General features: G+C 36.7%; 1 protein-coding gene across 1 annotated transcript in view; it reads right to left on the bottom strand.

Annotated features, from left to right (window-relative positions):
• Nucleotides 1-20278, bottom strand: part of KCNH1 (potassium voltage-gated channel subfamily H member 1) — a 543149-nt gene that overhangs the window by 480983 nt on the left and 41888 nt on the right. The window contains exons 4-5 of the mRNA XM_074222595.1: nt 16976-17104; nt 7494-7612 (exon numbers count right to left, since the gene is read on the bottom strand). Of these exons, the coding sequence (XP_074078696.1) occupies nt 7494-7612; nt 16976-17104 (248 nt within the window). The remainder of the gene's footprint in view (nt 1-7493; nt 7613-16975; nt 17105-20278) is intronic.

A 20278-nucleotide genomic window follows, 5' to 3' on the forward strand; every position in this document is an offset into this window, starting at 1 on the left:
CTTATAATGTTATCTAATTTATTGCTGTTTTAATTAAATATTTCTCAATTATATTTTAATCTTGTTCAGGGAATATGCAGGAGTTTGGGCCAGGAATCTGTTACCTCTGTCTTACACAATACCAAAAGCAGCTCATGTCATTCAAATGGTTGTCTAAAATTGGAGGTTTCACCATTAGAAAAATAATACTGAACAGGGGTCTGGGGAATATATCATCACCCCAAGAGAAACCTCCTTTCTTCTTTTGCATATTGGCAGCAAAAGCAGCAGGTAACAAACTCAAAGTCTCTGGTGTTTTCATCATCCTGTCAATTCCTGGCTGATGTCATTCTTCATATATGAAACAAACAGATAACAGCCCTAAAACTTTCTCTTCACTGACAGCTTGTCTGTCTCTACATTTCCCCCGCACCTATGGATTACAGGAATATCTGATTCTCCAGATTACTACATTTCCATTTCTGGCACACCCTTTTGGCAACTAATATTTGAATTTTTCTCTCCTTTTCTCAAGTGTAGGAGTCTTTGTGTTTCTAAACTTTGCACCTTGACTTGGTGAAAAACCCAAGCTATCTGACAATTGTTTAAGAAGACACCCCCATATACAACGGAATTACATGCTAACAGAAGTCTGTGAGAAATACATAAAAAGTACTTTGGGGTACTACAATCTTCCCTTATAAAGCAAAATACTGTACTCTTGGGTTAAGCTATTGCTTATTTCTTAGTAAACTAAATAGCCCCAATTTTTAGGGTGACTTTCCCCCATTGTGATACATGAAAGGTTGAATGAGAAATAAAATAAAAATTATCAGTTAAATAAGAATTAAAGACCTAGCTGTATGCCTTGGGCAAGTCACTTAACCCCATTGTCTTCCAAAAAAACCAAAACCTAAAAAAAAAAAAAGAATTAGAGGATATTTTGTAGGCTTCAATATGACCCAACATCATCAGATCCATCAAAATCAAGAGAAATTACAAATTATTGAGAAATGACTTGATAATGATGCCAAAACACTGTGATTCAGCTCATTTATCTAGGAATAGATTTCTTAGAAACTTAACTTGTTGGAACTTAAATTTTAACTTCTTTTAACTTCTTTGAAAGCTAATGAACACCTTCCTATGAGAATGGTAAGGAAATCAAGGGTCAGTTATACTCACAACAAGTTTATTTGCTGATGGTATCACATGCTGTGAACAAGATAAGGTAGTTGCTAACCATTATAATATAAGGAAAATAGGATTAACACATTTAACTGCTAACTTCTGCTAAGGCACAAGATGTAGATTCTCCCCAAGGAATCTGCCACCTAAACAAGAGTTCATAATTCAGGTATTAAGAACAGAAATGTGAAAGATCAAAACAATTCTCTCTTTCAAAGCAATGGACTTGCAATCCCTGTTGAAACTTAGATGATGATATTCAATTTTGAAAATAATGATACTTAAGCATTTCTATAATACTTTGCAATATACAAAGTGCTTAGCATACATTAGCTGACTGATATAACAGCTCTATGAGGCAGATTATGCAGATATCATATTCCTGAATTTCCAAATGAGGAAACCAAAGCAGAAAAACTAAGGGTCTTGATTAAGGTTATACATCTGGTTAATGGCATGGTTAACATATGAGTTCAGATATTTTCACTCCAAAGTCAATTCCCTTTCCCATATACCACTGCTGCCTTGACAAGTTAAGGACCTCTTAAGAATCAGTCATTAAGCTAAACCCTGGGGATATAAAGTTAGATGGGACACAGATCTTGTTTATGGGGAAGCTGATAAAGAAGAGCAATGACTCCTATTCCCAATGACACAGATTCAGACTGAAGTTCACTTGGTCATTGTACTGCATAACATCCCATCATGTACTGAATGCAAATTCACCTAATATTTTCATGTTTATCATCAATCCATCTTATATACACCTTCACAATTAGTTATGGCAAGACTTAGAACATGACATGGTATATAAAACTATAAACACCAGGACAGAAAAGCACTGTCTGACTTACTCCATAAAGCGGTGCTTTGAAAAGAGTCTCATATTATAATGAGCTTAAAGGACCAAAAACCAAACTCTTCTATTAGAATCCAAGTTATTCCCTAATTGATAAATGTTCAAAAGATATGAACAGGCAGTTTTCAGATGAAGAAATTAAAGCTATTTACAGTCATATAAAAAATTCTGAATCACTATTAATTAGAGAAATGTAAATTAAAACAACTCCCAAATACCATCTCATACTTATCGGATTGGCTAATATTACAGAAAAGGAAAATGATAAATGCTGGAGGGAATGTGGAGAAACTGGGACACTAAATGCACTCTTAGTGGAGTTGTGAACTAATCCATGCATCGTGGAGAGCAATTTGAAACTATGTCCAAAGGGCTAAAAAAATTACGCACATCCTTTAATCCAGCAATACCACTGCTAGGCCTAAATACCAAAAAGATCATTAAAAAAGGGAAAGGACTCACATGTATAAAAATATTTAGAGCAGCTCTTTTGTGATGGCAAATAATTGGAAATTGAAGGGATGCCCAACAATTGGGGAATTACTCAACAAGTTGCAGTATGTAAATGCAATGGAATATTCTCGTACATAAAAAGATGAGCCAGTGGAAATTCAAAATCCTAGAAAATAGTTGAACTGATACTGAGAGAAATTAACAGAATCAGGAAAATATTGTACACATTAACAGCAACACTGTATGATCAACTGTGACAGACAGCTCTTCTCATCAATACAATGATCAAATACAATTCTACAAGACTGGAAAATCCACTGAGAGAAACAACTATGGAGCTGAAATGCAAAGCAAAGCATACTATTTTCATTTTTTTATTTTTTTTTTCGTATTTTTTGTCTCATGATTTTTCCCTTTGGTTCTAATTGTTCTTTCACAGCAGGACTAATATGAATATGCTTAATATGACCTGTGCATGGTTACTCAGGTTCACTATTCAGTCCCATGTTTCCCACCTCAGTTTAAAGACTAGTTATAGGGGTGGCACAGTGGATAAAGCACCAGCCCTGGAGTCAGGAGTACCTGGGTTCAAATCTGGTCTTAGACACTTAATAATTACCTAGCTGTGTGGCCTTGGGCAAGCCACTTAACCCCATTTGCCTTGCAGAAAAAAAAACCTAAAAAAAAGACTAATTATAAGGAATATCTGATAAATAAAAGTGTGTCCTTATGCATGTGAATTTGACTAAGATTGATGGGGTTTTTGGTATCATTATTATTTTCATTAAATTATGTAGTCATTGAAGAGAGAAAATGTATCAGATTGCTTGCTATCTTGGGGAGGGGGGTGGGAGGTGAGGGAGAAAATTTTACAAAAATGAATGTTGAAAGACAGCTCTACATGAAATTGGAAAAAAATATTTTTAAACTAAAAAAAGACCATCAGGTTAGATCATATAATAAGAGTTTTTATAAATATGTTCTTATAGGCTACAGCTTCCCTTATGGGAGTATAATTTGAAATAATTTAGAAAACAATAAAATGAAAACAACCAAATAACCAATGAAAATACCCAAATATCCAAATAAAAACAACCAAATACCCAATAAAAAAATAAATGCTCAGATTTAAAAAAAAACAGTCCCTTCAACCTTAGTCAATTTCACTTGCCTAAAGGGCACACTCATATTTACCACATTTCTTATAATTAATCTTTAAAGTGGGGTAGGAAACATGGGATTGAACAGTGAGCCTGAGTAATATGTCATTTCTCTTCAAAAGGGCAACCCCTCTGACATGCTATTTAAATAAATTATCCATTCAACTTTCTTGCTTCTTTTATCTCAAGCCTTGCTTGTGACCCAGGTTCCTCATAAGCATACCACCTGGAAGACAGAAAATATTGAAAAAAATGACAACTTCTTTCCCTTTCTTTATTCTGAAACTTTATGGACACAGCACAAGGCTAGATAAATTCAGCATCTGCAACATCAGTGAAGGAAGAGTCACGGGTCTAAAAACATGCATAAAAAATCTTGCCCATCAAGATGAAAAATTCCCTTCTGCTTTCTCAGCTCCTAATCTCCAAAGGAAAATAGAAGTGGCAAGTACCTGAAAAAAAAGCATCAGAGAGACTATTTTCAAGGTCCTCCAACTTAATGAATAGCTTGCTGATTTAAGCCTCTGAAAACAAACCTTCCATTTCTTAAATGAAAGAAATGCAGAGGGTCTTCTGCTGGAGGTACTGGGACTGAGAGAGGAGATACTATAAGACAGAAGGAAGATATAATCCTTTCCCCTTGTCAAAAAGGAGACTATCCTTCCCCATCACTTCTTTCCACTGTTGGCAACCTTGATAGAAACCAAAGAAAGGTAGGTAAAGGGAACACTGACTTCCCAGTGAATTACACTATAGAAGAGAAATAAGAACTATGGAAAGAATCAGGAAGGAATTGTCATTTTCATTCATCTTCCAACCATTTATTAAGCAAACCTTTGAAAAAAATTTGCTAAGTTGTGAAAGAAATGTGAAACTAAATAAGACATTATTTCTGCCTTCATGGAGTTTGCAATCTAAAAGGAATTACTCTTGATGCTTCTTCATCTTTCCTAAGGAGATAAAAAAGCTATCTTCGAGATGAGACATAAATTAGCCTTGGAAATAAACACATATGCTTGTCCTTTTGTCTATAAAAGTGTTACTCCTGATCCACCAGCAGTAGGATATGTTTTGCTACAATAAGGAAGCCAGGATAGCTGAGCTGTGAGAATAGTAAACAGAAGCTTCAGGCAATAACCCAAGAATCAGCAGCTTCTCTCCTACTCCCAGGCAGACTGCAGCCATCAGATAAAAACAGTGAAGCAAAACTTCTAGGCTCATTTTCATAGAGCTGGCCCATTCTATCGCTGCTGCAAAGTTGATCCTCTTGGAAGGAGAAAGCGGCGGTTGGCCAAAAGGGAGAACTGAACAGCAAGAAGAGACAATCTTCCTGGGCAACTTTCCTGTGAAATCCTCTATTCCACAAGCTTTTAATTGTATCTGAGGATGTCTTGTTGCTTAGCTTTGTGTTACGAGATCAACAAAGTCCTCCTCTTTGGCATCCAAGATCGAGCTGCCTTGACCACAAGTACCAAAAGTAATTTATTCTAATAGAGGAGTCAGGCTTTTACTAAACTATGCACACTCTAATCCTTTCTGTGACTTGTGTACCTACAAAACTGTAAGACAGTTTTTAGCAGAGTTCTAACTGGAATCTGTGGTCAAGGAATTGAATTTCCCTGTGTGAAATCAGCAGTGCCCCCCCCACCATCAATGCACTCATTTATGCAACACTCCAATGAACACTGTCAACAGAGGAAGAGTAATGACCTACTCCAGCAAAGTGGGGGAGGGGAGGGGAAGAAATTGCTGATGTTTCTCATTTTCTACCTATGGGAAGCCAATAAGACATTTAGTATGGGATGATATATTTTGGGGACTTGTGTTTAAAAGGTTGATTTAAATGCCATTTTCATTGGGAGCTAAAACCTACACTGTGACAAGAAATAATGTTGCTGTCATCCAGTAGCTTCTCATGCTCTAACTATGCATTTGCATTTCCCTATCCACTTTCAAACCAAGCATCCACAGCTCAGGAAAATTAGTAAGCTGCTAACCCTTTTCTGTTAGCTACTCAGGAGTCAAGAAGCTCACAGATCGAGGACTGCCTAAATGTCCCAGTTTGAGAGGGAAAAATGATGTAGGACTCTGCCATTGAACACAGTTGCCCCCATTCACAGCTTCCTCCCAGAATCTAGTTATAAAGACTGGTCTGAGATTCTCCTTTTCCCCCAGAGGGAGACCATAGGAGGGAAATTTTTTCCTTCTACACCAGAGGAGACTGAGGTTTTATTCTAGGTCAGTCCAATAAACTTATATATTTGCTTTCCCTAGAACATGATATGCAGTTTTACCCCAATTAAATTCTATTTGCAAATTTGATGATTAGATCTTTCTTGACATAAAAAAGGACTGTGATCACATAGGCTGTTTTGAGGATGTTAAAAAATACTTTAATAAGACTTTCCAGTAAACATGGGGGACATTAGTGGGGGGATGAAGAGAAAGAGGGAGAGAGAGAGAGAGAGAGAGAGAGAGAGAGAGAGAGAGAGAAATTTGGGAACAAGAAGAAGAAAGAAAGAAAGAAAGAAAGAAAGAAAGAAAGAAAGAAAGAAAGAAAGAAAGGAAGGAAGGAAGGAAGGAAGGAAGGAAGGAAGGAAGGAAGGAAGGAAGGAAGGAAGGAAGGAAGAAAGAAAGAAAGAAAGAAAGAAAGAAAGAAAGAAGGAAGAGAAAGGAAGGAAGGAGGGAAGGAGGGAGGGAGGGAGGGAGGGAAGGAAGGAAGGAAGGAAGGAAGGAAGGAAGGAAGGAAGGAAGGAAGGAAGGAAGGAAGGAAGGAAGGAAGGAAGGAAGGAAGGAAGAAAGAAAGAAAGAAAGAAAGAAAGAAAGAAAGAAAGAAAGAAAGACAAAGGAAGGAGATGAGGCAGGAGAGGAGGAAGGAAGGGAAGAAAGGAAGAAAGAAAAAGAAGAAAGAGAAAGGAAGTGGGAAGGAAGAAAGAACAAAAAAGAAAGAAAAGGAAGTGGGAAGGAAGAAGGAAGGGAAAGAAAGAAGGAAGGGACACTTGAAGTACTGATGCTATAGAACAGAATGGATAGTAGATTTCATTGGTATAAGAAACCCCCTGCTCCAATGTAGATCTGTACCATCTCCACTGTTCTGGGCACTGAGAGAGATTAAGTAATTTTTCCTATGATACCAGTCAGTTTGTGATTGATATATGACATGGACTCAGACTTTCCTTTCTCAGAGGTTGAATCACTCACTAACTGCTAAGTCAATAAAAAGTCCCCATTGAAGGCCTCCTTTGTTATCTGATCCTCACCTGGAGGTGAGACTGGGCTTTCAAAAGCTTTGCCAGGTAGCATACATTATGGCAGGTCCAACCAAGATGGAAAATTGTTGAATTAGTCCTCTATGGCTTTAGGTCCAGCTTAATATCTAGTTCAGAGAAGCTCATAACAAGAAGACCACAGAAGGATAAACATTTATAGCAACAAATACTCAAAAAGATCATGAAGGGGCAAGGGAGGAGTCTTGGAGTATGAACAGTGCCAGTGAAGGATGTACTAACACCAAGGAAACTGCAATAATAATAAAAGCAATAATAATAAAATATCTTGCATTTGTATAATGCCTTTTTATGTTTATCCTCCAAAGTGTTTTGATAACTATACTCTCATAAGAGTTATAGAAGGTCTGACATCCTCACTTTACAGACAAGGAAGCTGAGACCCAGGGAGCAGGGGTCAAAACAGTTACTCAATCACAAGCCTTGATTAGTGGCCACCATACAATCTAGAATAAGACTCCCACCAGATCATGTTATCTCTGACAGTTTTCTCTGCCTATATGCTACCTCCTACATAGAACAGTAATGGTTCTCCAGGAACCAGGGATATCAGACCCTTGCCCTTACCTCGGCGAGGCGGGAATGCTTGTGGACATTTTCACCCTTTTGCACGCTGGGAGCCAGTTGCTGCAGGACGCCCCTGCTGCTTGTCAGCGCTCTGGTTAGCCGAGCAAATTTCCCCCAACCTAAAGGAAACAAGAGAGGAGAGGCATTCTGCTTCATGCAGTAAGAATACAGAAAACAAGCTGTATCATGGCTAATTCTAGAAATGGATACCCTTCTCCTACTCTCATCCATTAATTTCCTACTTGCTCATGTATTACATTCCCATCATTTACATGGCATTTCCCACAATTCACACTTATAGCTCAGAAAGACTTAAGAAACATCATTATTTTATTGTTGCATCACACTTATATATTATGCTTTGTTTTCTTTAAGTGGTGAAAGTGTAAGAGTGTTGGACTTGATCTCAAGAAGAATTGAGTTCAGTGGTGGCTAGGTGGTGTAATGGATAAAGTACCGACCCTGGAGTCAGGAGTACCTGGGTTCAAATCCGGTCTCAGACACTCAATAATGACCTAGCTGTGTGGCCTTGGGCAAGCCACTTAACCCCGTTTGCCTTGCCAAAAAAAATTTAAAAAAAAAAAGAAAAAAGAACTGAGTTCAAATCTTGCCTCAGACATGTACTAGTTGATCCTGGGCATGTCATTGAATTTTTCTTGGTCTCAATTTCTGCCTCTATAAAATGGGGATAATGATATCACCTGTTGTAAGGATCAACTTTACAAACTAAAGTGCAAGCTTTACAGTCTCATTAGGTTAGATATTTCAATTTCACAGTTGGGGAAACTGAAACATACAGCTGATAGCATATAAATGATTTTCACTAAGGACACAGAACCAGTAAAAGAGTCAGAGGCCATAATAAACTGACTCCAGAAAAGAATTTCTTCCTAATGTTGAGTCCAATAGGACAGTTAACTCAGGCTGGTCCAGATCTAGATGATCTGATAAGGTTTCCCCAGGGTTTCATTATACTTGGCAGTAGTTCTGGGGAGTCAAAATTGACTCCCTAACCTCCTGGTCCTGAAATCCTCAGGGTGGTGACAAGGATGGTTCCCCAGTTTGAACTAGACCTAATGGAAATGGAGTCATACTACATACTCTGCTCTACTCTTTGTTGAATTCCAACAGTTCCCTGAGAAAGCAAGAAGCATTGATCCCCCTTTCTAGAATCTCTCTAGAAAACTGAGAATCAGGGTTTAAATGACCTCACAAAGATCTCACAGAGGAACTATTTTACTTGTTCCCAAAAGGTAGAATTAGAAATAGTGGTAGGAGATAGAGAGGCAATTAGAAATCAGAACTGTCTGAAAATAGAATGGGTTGTATTTGAAAGTGGAGTTTTCATCTCCCCTGGAGGTCTCTGAGCAAAAGTAGTATGATCATAATCTAAGGATGAGAGAGAGATGGTTTCTGCTCAGGCACAAGTTGGACTAAATGATCTCTCAGGTTTCTCCCGACTCTGAGAGCCTATGATTTGTAAGTGTCAGAGCTAGGACTAGGAAGCACACCTCTTGATTTTCAGTTCAAGCTGTGATATCATATCTCCTTTGGATCATTTCCTCCCTCCCACTATGCTGACAACACAATAGGTACACAATATTGGTTATTGAGTGATTTTATATCTACATGTAGATATAAAAATGGAAATTCTCAAATAGTCAGCAAACTGTGATAGCCTTACGTAATCTCAGGACCCTGGGTCCCCAAGAGATCATTCAGGCTAATCCTCAATTTCCTATAAAGCGTCACACAATGGTTAATATTGGGATCAAGCAGAAGAGTGGTCTAATGTATTGTGGTCTCCGTGTTTGGGATGGGGAGAGGGGTGTTGTGTCTTGATTTTTTTGGTAAACACAGCAAGAAGAGAAAATCAGCTCTTTAGGGGTGTTATTATTCTAAACATTCTGGGCTTTAATGGAAAAAACTAGAAGAGCTCTCTGAGCGACCTGAGTCCATTAAGCCAAGGGATGATACTGCTCAGGGTCTGTTTGAAAAGCACCACATGAAGTTCCAGCTGTGAGATGACTATTAAAGTCTATGAGAGAGAAGCAGAAACAGGACCTCTATTGGGGCTCTTCAGGTCTGCTTTTGAATGGACCAATAGTCTATTTATGAAAGAATTCGATGCAATTTGCTTTTAGGGGTGGAGCAGAAACTATTAAAGAAAGTCAATTTTTTGTTTCCTGCTGGCCTTTAGTCATGCTGCTTTTCAGCTCTAGAAGATAAAACTGAAATTAGACTCAAAAAAATATATCTTAAGGGATGTGAAAATACGGCTCTGTAGGTGTGTATGTGAATACAAGTAGGAGCAAACCTGTACCCATTCATATCAAAATCAGAAATTCCTATAGTCAAAGTAAGTAATTACTTAGGATAAAACAGGGGATTGTCTTTTTATTATGTACCTTTGAAAGAAGGAAAATTCTAGTTTCTGTCTTTTCTGCCCCCTCATTACTGGTGCTTTCTTTCTGTTAATTATTACCAATTTATCTTGGAGATATCATGTGTCTATGTGTGTGTGTGTGGGGGGGTATGATATCTGGTATATGATTGGTGTTTAATAAATATTTGCTGACATATTAAGGTTGATTCTTGCCCAAAATCTATGATCCTATAATCAATATGCTCACCATTTCAAAGCTTCAACTCTCCCAGAATCCATCTCTCCTTTGAGGGTTAAAGTAAGACATAGAAAAGATAGGAAGGGAGGGTAGAGCCCATGAAAATATGAAGCCATTGGATATAAACATAAAAATAAATAGAAACTATGAAGTCACCTAACCTAAACCATCTCACTTTACAGATAAGGAAACTAAGGCCAACTCAATGGACACCACACAGGAAGTAGCCCTCCTTAGTCCTAAAGAGTAGCACCAGAAAACCAGAGGTAGGACTAGGAAGCACATACACTTCTCTTGAAGCACTACAAGAAAATTTTTAAAAATCCATTTTGAAAGTTGTACAAAAGGATTAAGAAAATATAGGAGTTGGCAGAAATATTGGAATATGTACAGCATAGAACAGCTATAACACTAACTGAGCAATGTCTTAAGGGCCTTGAACCACTAAATGAGCTAGCCTAAGGATTCTGACTCCAGAGTAGAAGAAGTAGATAGAGATTTGGAAGAAAAAAACACCCAAAATGAGACATGGGTTAAAAGAAATGTCTATTTACAAAACTCAAAACATATGTAAAAATATTTAATGATTGATTATTAGGAAATAATACTACAAAAGTTTACCTCTGCTTTAGATTGCTTTTAAAAGTTGATAAAGGTCTGGAATACCTGGTTCAGTGTTGGTTGTAGGGGTTTTTTGTCTGTTTTGGCTTGACTTTTAGTGGTAGAGAATTAACCATATTTAGTGAACTAATACAGTTGGTTTTGGGAAGCTTGTTTTGAAATACAAATGTTGTCTAATTTTAATCTTGTAATATTTTGTATGAACAGCATCTTCTCAGATGAGTCTGACATGATTTATATATACTTAGTAAATAAATTTCAATCCTCCAACAAGAAAAATAATCAAACAAAAAAATCCAAAAAATTAAAAAAAGAAATCAAATCAAATAGCAAAGATGTATTTGAACCCAAATCTATCACTTGTCCTTTGGAAACTAATCCAAATAAAAGATAGATGAGTGATTCTGAGTCACTATTACCAACACTATTTTGACCTTTAGCTTATGTATTTTTCTAGGCTCTCTGCTTGTACAAAGAAAGAAATGATGAAATGATGAAATGACTGTAGCAGCCACTGCTTCTTCACTGCATAACTTCCAGGGAACTTATTATTGGAGGATTTTTTCTATTAGCAAAGTGACCCAGGGAAAACCTAGATAACAGTAAAGCTTAAGAAGATATCAACCAAAGGAGATAGTTTTCCTAAACTGAAGATGAGAATCAAAGAATCAAACAATTTAGAGCTAAAAATTACCTTATGGGACATCTTGTCTAAATTTCTCATCTTATAGCTGATGGAAATGGGGCCCACAGAAGTAAATGACTTGTCCAGCATCATGCTGGAAGAGGCAAAGGACCAGGGCACAGATGGGAGAAAATGGAGACAAAAAGAGGCATAAGGGAAAGAAGAAGAGGTGGGGGGGGGCAAATGGAAGGAAGAGACAAGAAAGAAAAGGAGCACATAAAAGTGAAGAAAACAAGAAAAAAGAATGGTAAATAGTGGAAAGTGTTTCATATTCTTTCAATATTCATAGAATTACAGATTTAGAGTAAGAAGGGATCTGAAAAATTATCTGGTCCAATTTTGCCCATAGTTCCCCTAGTAAACAGTAGAGCCAAAATTTGTACTTTGGTCTTCTGATTCTAAATCCAGTGCTCTTTCCATTATTATCATGTTTAACCAATAAGTATCTTTTGATTCCCATGCTAAAAAATATACCTCTTTTTATCACTATGTCAACTAACAAACATCTCCCAACTCTTTTAAGTTAAACCTACTACATGGTCAACATCATGTTTCAGTCCATATTCTCTCTGCATTAATTCTTTTCCAATAGAGTTACTGCTTGTTGCTTCTCCAATTGTTTGAGAGTAGGATTGTTTCATTCTTTGTATCTGCATATTCAGTACCTAACACAATGCCAATAACATACTAGGTGCTTGACAAATACTTGGTGATTGATTGGTTGATGCCCCTCAATGATTTGACCAGTGTTATGGCTATCAGCTGCCTGAACTAGATTAGCTGTCAGTAGCTGTGCCTTAATCTCTACTGATATGGGGCCTCATACAATATGTGGGTCTGCATTTGAGATTTTGCTCTAGCCAATGTATAGGCTGGGGACACTGAAGTAGTTCTGGGAGAAATGGGAAATCAAGTTTTTCTGATATCAAACTCATCTACTCCCCTCCATGAATAGAATAGATAATAGGATCTTGTGAAGATGAGACTCTTTGCAAACATTCATCCAGTTTAGGAGAAAAAGTAAATAGAAACCTTTTCTGAGCTCAAAGCATCTGCTTCTCATAGGTCTGTTTAGAAAATCAGATCCTAGGGACCATAGACAACTAAGAATATATAACAAAATACTTTGGTAAAGAAAATATGGATTTAGAAATGTAAGCTGCAGTTAGTAGTTGGGCATTGCCTGAGTGTTAATTTCTCTCTCTCTTAAAACCTCTGCTTTTAACTAGTAAAATGCAAATTATCATCACACATATAACAAAAATTAGGATTACTCCTTCAATAACAGTGCTTTGGGGATTGATAAATCTCTGGATCTTCTTTCCTGCATTATCCTAAATGCAAACAGATAATCCTACAGATTCCCCTTATAAGGAAATACCATTCATATTTTCAGGACAGAGCAGGAAAAAAACAGAATAATTTTAACTACTCTGTCTCTTCCCCAAGAGTACTTCATGAAAAATCCCACATGAAAGCATAAGGATAAGAGGACTAAGTCTAAAATGGCCTTTGAGATCCTTTTCCCCAGTCTTTTTTTTCTAACCTTTTGTCCTTCAAAATCTTGGCTGAAGTTTCACACTGCATGGTCTTCTGCACTTAGTTGAGGTCTGTCTTAGAAGTTCAAGACAAGAGGTAGCTCTTTGAAAGTGAATTTGCTTTTCTAAAATGAGGTTATTCAGTGGGGTGAGGTAGAAAATAAGAGAATGGTGACTCATTCCACAGTGAGCAATTTGCAGAGAAGGTTCCAAGCCTAACAGTTTATTCTCCTGCACTTACAGCCATAGGACTCCCTAGTATAACTGACTCAGAAGAAGGAATGAGGACAGGGAGAGAATTCCGGCAGCCTACTCTCAATTATCCATAATAATAGGGAATAAAGAGAGTAGGGACAATTGAAATCCACAAAGACATAGAGTTTCTCATTTTAGTTGAGTTTCATCCTGCTCTCTTGCCCAACCATTTAAAAGAAAAAAAGAAAGAAATGAACTACTTGCAAATAGCAAAATTGACTCAAGTTTTGCCTTCTTTCCCAGTTGTTCATGATCTCTATCAGAGATACTGATAAGCAATGAAAGGTTCCAAAAGATGGGCAGCAAAGAGATGAGGAAGAGAAGTCAGGGCTTATGAATAGAATATTGAACCATTAAATAATGAAAAAAGGTGGATCCTTACATTGCAGATAATAGAGTCCCTAATATCAAACTCTCTTAATTAGGCTTCATTAGGCAAAAGACAAAAGGACCACATATCATAAAGGAGAAAAAGAAGCAAAAGAAAGGTTATTAAAGAAAGGTGAAGAGACTCCAGAAAAATAAGTCTATATTTTTTTAGTATTTACAAATCACCTTTCTCACAATAACATTGTGCTTTAAGAAATATAAGTAGTATTACTGATTTAAAGAAAAGGAATCTAGAGCAGTTAAGACTTTCCCAAAGGCACACCACTTCCATAAGATCTAACTATAGTTAATTCTCAATCATCTCTGGATTGATTATCCAATTTTCAAGTTTTATGTTGTGATTTATTAAACAAGAGGTCTTTCTCTGTGGCAAAAAAGCACATTTCTAAGCCACCTCCCACTATTATCAAGAATTTTCTCAGGGAATATAAACTAAATTTTAATTACAGATTGCAAAAATCAGACCTAGGAGAACCTTAGACAAATCTAATTAGGGAGAAGGGAAGGAGAGACATCTATATAATTGAACTATATAATTACTTATTGAGGAACATCTATGGTTTGGATTATCCACACCTACAAGTCTTTCTTTGTTGTAAGTAAATAATAGTGGATTCTAAATCCTAGATCAGAGTGGCTATTAACCATGCTGACCAAGGTGCTGAAATAGGCACTGAGTTCTATATTCTAGAAGAAACAGAGGTGTAGACAAGGGAAAAGGTGGGGGGAGATGTTGAAAGTTGGAGGTGGAAAAGACCTTAGAGATCATCTGGTGCAACTCTTCCATTTTTTTGATGAGGAAATTGAGAATCAGATATGCTAAGTGACTTGCCTACAGTCATACAGAGAGGCAGCAGTGAAGTCAGAACTCCAATTGACATCTTTCTCTAGGTTCAATGCTCCACTCTATCCAAGTGCCTCTCTGGAGCACAGTCAAGGTACATGGCAGAGAGGGTCACTTTTTCTCACTGGTTCATTTAGTTTTTAGAACTGTTGATAAAACTGCAATTCATGTAATAATAATCACACTATGGAGTTGAGATGATCTATGTTTTTCAAGTATAAATTTATCTTGTCATACATGAATATATCTAAGTAAAGGACCAAACACACAGCAGAGTCAAACCACACTTCCACCAGTAAGAATGGTATATGTCTGTAACTCCTGCTATCAGAAAGGCTGGTGCATCAGGTAAGTTCTAGAATTCCAAGTTTTGAGTGACATTCACATTAAGTCTAGCATCAATTTGGCATATGTCCAGAAAGCTGCCCAGCACAAGTGATAAATGGATCAAGTCAAAGCTTTTCTGTGTCAATCAGTAATGGGACTGGCTAGGCAAAAGATTGCCACACATCCAGCCTGGGTGAGACAGAGAAATCCAGGCTCAAAACAACAATAAATCTCCCAAGTAAAATAAAACTGGTAGGTTATCATATGACTTATAATGAATTAAGTAAGATAGACTAATCCTGTTCCTACTATTAGTGATTGTAATTTTCTGAATTTAAATAGATCAAGGAATAGAGTTTTCTTATTTACTTCTCTAACAAAAAGATAAAATAGTGCCTAGTTTAAGAAAGAAAAAAAGGAATGGAGTAAAAACTTGCATACAAATATACAATTAGCTCATTTTAATCAATCCTCACTACAGCCCTTCTGATTTATTCATGGTCCCTATTGCAAGGGAGTTCACTACCAAAACACATTAAAAGGAAGTGATGCATTTGATTCCTGAAGCACTGACCTGAGTGAGCCTTATTATATAATCCTGTCTGTCAGGTACACCAGAATCAAATAAAGATTGCTAGGTGCCAGGTAAAATATGCTTTTTCTTCACATATTTATGATAAGGAAATTCAGGTTGTTCTTATTATCTCATCAGAACATCTAAACTATCTTATTGTCATGAAAAATTAGACATTCATGTACTGGCAAAATTGGTTTCATGGCATAATTATTTTGGGGGGCAGAAAAATGGAAAGATGTTACTAAATTTGGTTAACTTTAAAATGTGATGTGCAAGTTTAGAATCACCTATTTACAGAATTTTAAATCTGAAAGGAGACAGAGATCAGCAAGTTCAACATTTTCCTTGCCAACAAATGAGAAGAGGGGAAAGAACTTGCTCCAGGTAATATCAAAAGATAAGGCCCAGAAAAGGGAAGTGATTTGCCCAAGGTCATATCAAAGAATTATAGATTCATAGATATAGAACTATAAGAGATTTTAGAGGCCATCCAGTCCTACTCAAGTGAGTAAATTAAAGTCTATAAAAGGAAAGGAATGTGGCCAAGATCATATCATAGGATCACATATTTTGAGTTAGACATGACTAACCATCTAGGTTACTCCCCTCATATTACAGATAAGGAACCTGAGACAGGGACTTGTGGTGAGGAGAGGTAGAATGCTGTGCCTCACCTCAAATTGCTGCAATCCCTCAAAAACTGGTTTGAACATATACAATAAACACAAGCCTGTGTTACCTCTCTACAAATTCGTATTTTGATGTTGTTCATGCCTCCTCTGTCATGAGCCCCACCACACATCACTGAGAACTGAGACTCAATGAGATTAAATGACTTGCCCAAGGTCCCATGGACCCAGAGAGCTCTCTAAACTGCAGAGCAAGTACAATCTGTACAAGCAGAGAGTTTCCTCACTGGAAATTAGCCCATTAACTATAAAACTTTTGTTTTGAGGGGTTTTTTTCTAATAAAAGGGATTGGTGCATACTGGGAAATCCACTTGATCTTGTTAGGTTAGAGTGAGGGTTTCGTTCTGTGATGTTACCAGAAGAGAATCGCTATCTAAGACGTGAACCAGACTAACCAGGAACTGAATCCAGAGATTTGATTTCAATAATACTTTTCCTCTAAGCAAGTAGTCATAGACTAAGCAAAACCAACCACCTTGATAGAGATGAGTGAAATCCAGCATTGCCTTCTAAGAACAAAATAGTGTCTATGCCTTTAAAAAAACTGAACATCTGAAATGCATCTCAGTGTATTATCATGTATAATTCATTCAGTTCTGTTTAAGAGTTTGTCCAAATACTGTTCACTACTGGGTAAATGACCATTACCATCTGAAAAATTGAAATGCTTCTCTGATGTAGCTCGAATTGTCCAGTGCTAATTGGCATTCATTCCCCTTGCTTCCCAAGCAGAACCCCAAGCTTCCTCCCTTCTGCTTCCTACCCCAATTTATTCCAGGGTGACATTTTACCTTCCTCCAACATAAATTAGAGTGTAATTTTTAATCTTTGTGCTTAGATTGCCTTGGCAACCTTGAATTCTGTGTAGATGCCTGGGCTGTGCTGGAGAAAGAAAGCATAAAATCTATTTGTACAAATCAGAATTACAAACCTTTACATGAATCATCCTCGATTGGCTGTTTGAAAGCTGTTATATCACTGAAAGTGCAAAGAAATAAAACCACTTTATCCTGTTCGTTTCGAATTGGAGCAATTTTCACAAAGAACCACACAGGTGTTCCTGAAAAGAACATCAAAAGGGTGGTCAGTAATTTGCATTTTCATTCAAGGCTCTATGAAGGCAAAGGGTTTAGGAAATGAATAGGTGCAGATATTAATTTATAAGGGAAAAAAGGCACCTGATTCCTACAGATACTAGGCTATTGCATAATTAATTACCTTTCTTCACAGATTTAAAATATTCACCTAGTCACTTATATGGTGATTTACCTTAGGCAAGTTCAAAACAGTTTACAAAAACCGGTGTTTATATAATATCCAAAGTTAGTAGGAAGCAAATCAGTGTATTCCAGGTAGAGAAACTGAGGTACAAAAAACCCAAATTTTCTTCCCTCTCACTCTGTGATCAGATGCTAAGAAAAGAATAAACATTTTCTACCCTGGCTAATGGAAACCTTCAATTTCAATCCCTCTTTAAAAGTCTCTGAAGGAAGGTTTTGAAAAACCACAAATTTGATACATATGATGAACATATATAAGTCACTCTCCACAAAGTGACATAGTAGGACCTACATGTTAGGGGGCTGAAGGAAGGGAAGAGGAAAAGAGATGCAAAGAAAGACATAAAGGTATCATTTAGGTCATGGAGAGAAGAGGTAGGGGAAAGGAATGCTGTAATGATTCTCTTTAAGAAGAGAAAGATTCCAAGGGTTTGGGGGTCCTATGATCATAGCCACAGAACTACCTGGGAAGAATCCAGACAGAACATACTCCCATTTACCTTACTCTTGAGACTAAATGGTAAAGATATAGACTTCATCTACCATGGGTAATCAAAACAACACACAGATAGATCTCTCCTTACTGACTCCTCAAGAGTAGAACCAACCCCTGAGCAACCAATGACTCAAAATTGAGTCAATTCACTTTTGACTTTTAAAAATATTTTTAAGCATACAAAAACATTTTGAAAATTTTCTTATTTTATTAACTATATTATGTTGTACAATTATTTATATTTTATGGAAGATTATTTCTTCTGAGTTCACCATTTTGAATACACTGTGGTATATTCTGTGAACAAAATCATGACGTCCATTTTAAAGAAAAAACTGAGGTCTAGAACTATGGTAGAGTTTATCTAAGTCAGTTGATAATGGTGGCAGGGCTACTGACAAGTGGACTCACCTTCTAGCTACCATGTTCTAACTCTTAACATTCCCCATTCACAATAGATGCTACCCAGTAAGCAAGGCAGACACAACCGGAGCCCAAGCAATCACATATTTTCAACTTAGGGTTAATTTATTTTACTAAGTTTAAAAATTGATCAGATGCAGTTTCAGAGCAGGCACAAAGGAGAGTTCTGATTTTTTTCTCTACCTTGAACATGAAGTAATAATAGAAATATGCTGTCCCTACTACAGAAAGAAGCCAATTCTGATCCATTGGTCAATAAGACCTCTGTTTTAAAATGGAAAACTCCATAAAACTTAAAATTTAAAAAGTAACAGAAATCAGATAAACAATGCACACTCACCCCATTATCTGCCTTGTTAATAAGGTGTGCATTTGTGAGAAGTTTGGCTAGAACTAGATGTTTGGCATAGGCAAGACTGGAGTATATGGGAATCAAGCTAGTGATCTTAGCCTCAATAATAATGTTCTAAACATCTATTTTAAAAACAGCCAGGTCTGGTATTAGGCATAAAATTGAGCCTGGGAAAAGGTGGGGGAGAGACCCAAACTTATCCCCAAATAGAATACAGCTGCCTCCCCCAGGATGACACATACATGCTGCACCAGATCATCTATCACTAGAAAGAATAATTAGAAGCTTCATGGATTTAGGTTCCATTTACATTTCTATCATCAAGACTAATTATCTGTTGGCTGGAATAAGCCCTTATGTCTTGATTGCAGGTGTTTATATAGGATATAGACCTCACACAGCTGTTCTCTCAAATCTCCCCCTACACAATTCCTTCCATAATCTCCCCCAATATAATTATGCACATACCCTTGCCCCAATCACAGCAGAGACCCTTTCTAACATATCATGTAATATGAATAGCTTAGTTATCAATGATGTGTATGACTGATTTTTCTATATTTGTAATAATATAGTACTAACTGGAATGTATATCATTTTAAAGTTAATACAAGGTCCTCAAAATGAAGAAATGGGGTGGTGGAGTAAAGTGCTAGAACTGGAGTCAGATTTAGGTTGAATCTTGCTCCACACACTTGCTAGGAATGTGATCAAGTCACCCAATCTCTCTGGAATTGTTTGTTCAGCTATAAAATCAGAGGGACTTGAACAAAAGACTCAAAATTTATAATCCTATGACCACATAAAGTAGGTACTGCAAATGTTATCCTCATTTTACAGTTTTAATTTTGTTAAATTCAACAATCACTTTTATTAAGCACTTATAAAATGGAAGGCCTTGGATTACAAATCCCCTCCCCCCCAAAAATAAAGTACTAAGTACTTCAAGGAGCTTTCATTCTGTTTGAATAAATTAAATATTTGAATAAATTTGAATAATAATTAAATATTTGAATAAAATTAAATGATTTGCCTGTGGTCATTGACCATAGGTTTCCTATTCCAAGTCCATTACATTAAGTTGTACCTATATATGTTTAAGTCATGAATTTTTATTGACAGATTTAAAACTTTCCCAGGGTACCGATCACACATAAGTAGCTCTCTTTATACAGAGATATGAACAGAGATGCCTACAATTAAGTGCTTAATAAAAGCATCTTCCTGGTGATAATATTGGTAAAGTTATATTTTCTTCCACAATGCCTTATACCTTAAGGTTTAAATAAATATTAAAGTGCATCAAACAGAGGTCACACACACACACTTGAAAATGGAAACCCTACCTAGATGTAATTTCTTTCTTACAGATAAAAGGAAAATGAACATTAGAATGCAAAAAAACCTATTGAGAGATCATCAAGAGCTGATTGAAACCAAGTGGAGTGGAGATATAAAGAATGAAAGTGGCTCCAACATTTGTCATATACCCCAGGAGGTATTGCAGGAGGTTTCACAGAGTAGAAAGATCTTGTTTTCCATATGTGCTTTTAGTACCTAAAGACAGCAGGGTGGTATTAAGGACTGGGTCCTTCATTGATAAAGTAGGCGCTCCAGCAGATAAAAACCTACAAACATTTAGTTGCAAAGGAAGACATAGATCTTAGAAGTACAAAAACCCTA

The sequence above is a fragment of the Macrotis lagotis genome, chromosome 2 (genome assembly GCF_037893015.1).
Source record: "Macrotis lagotis isolate mMagLag1 chromosome 2, bilby.v1.9.chrom.fasta, whole genome shotgun sequence".
NCBI lineage: Eukaryota > Metazoa > Chordata > Mammalia > Peramelemorphia > Peramelidae > Macrotis > Macrotis lagotis.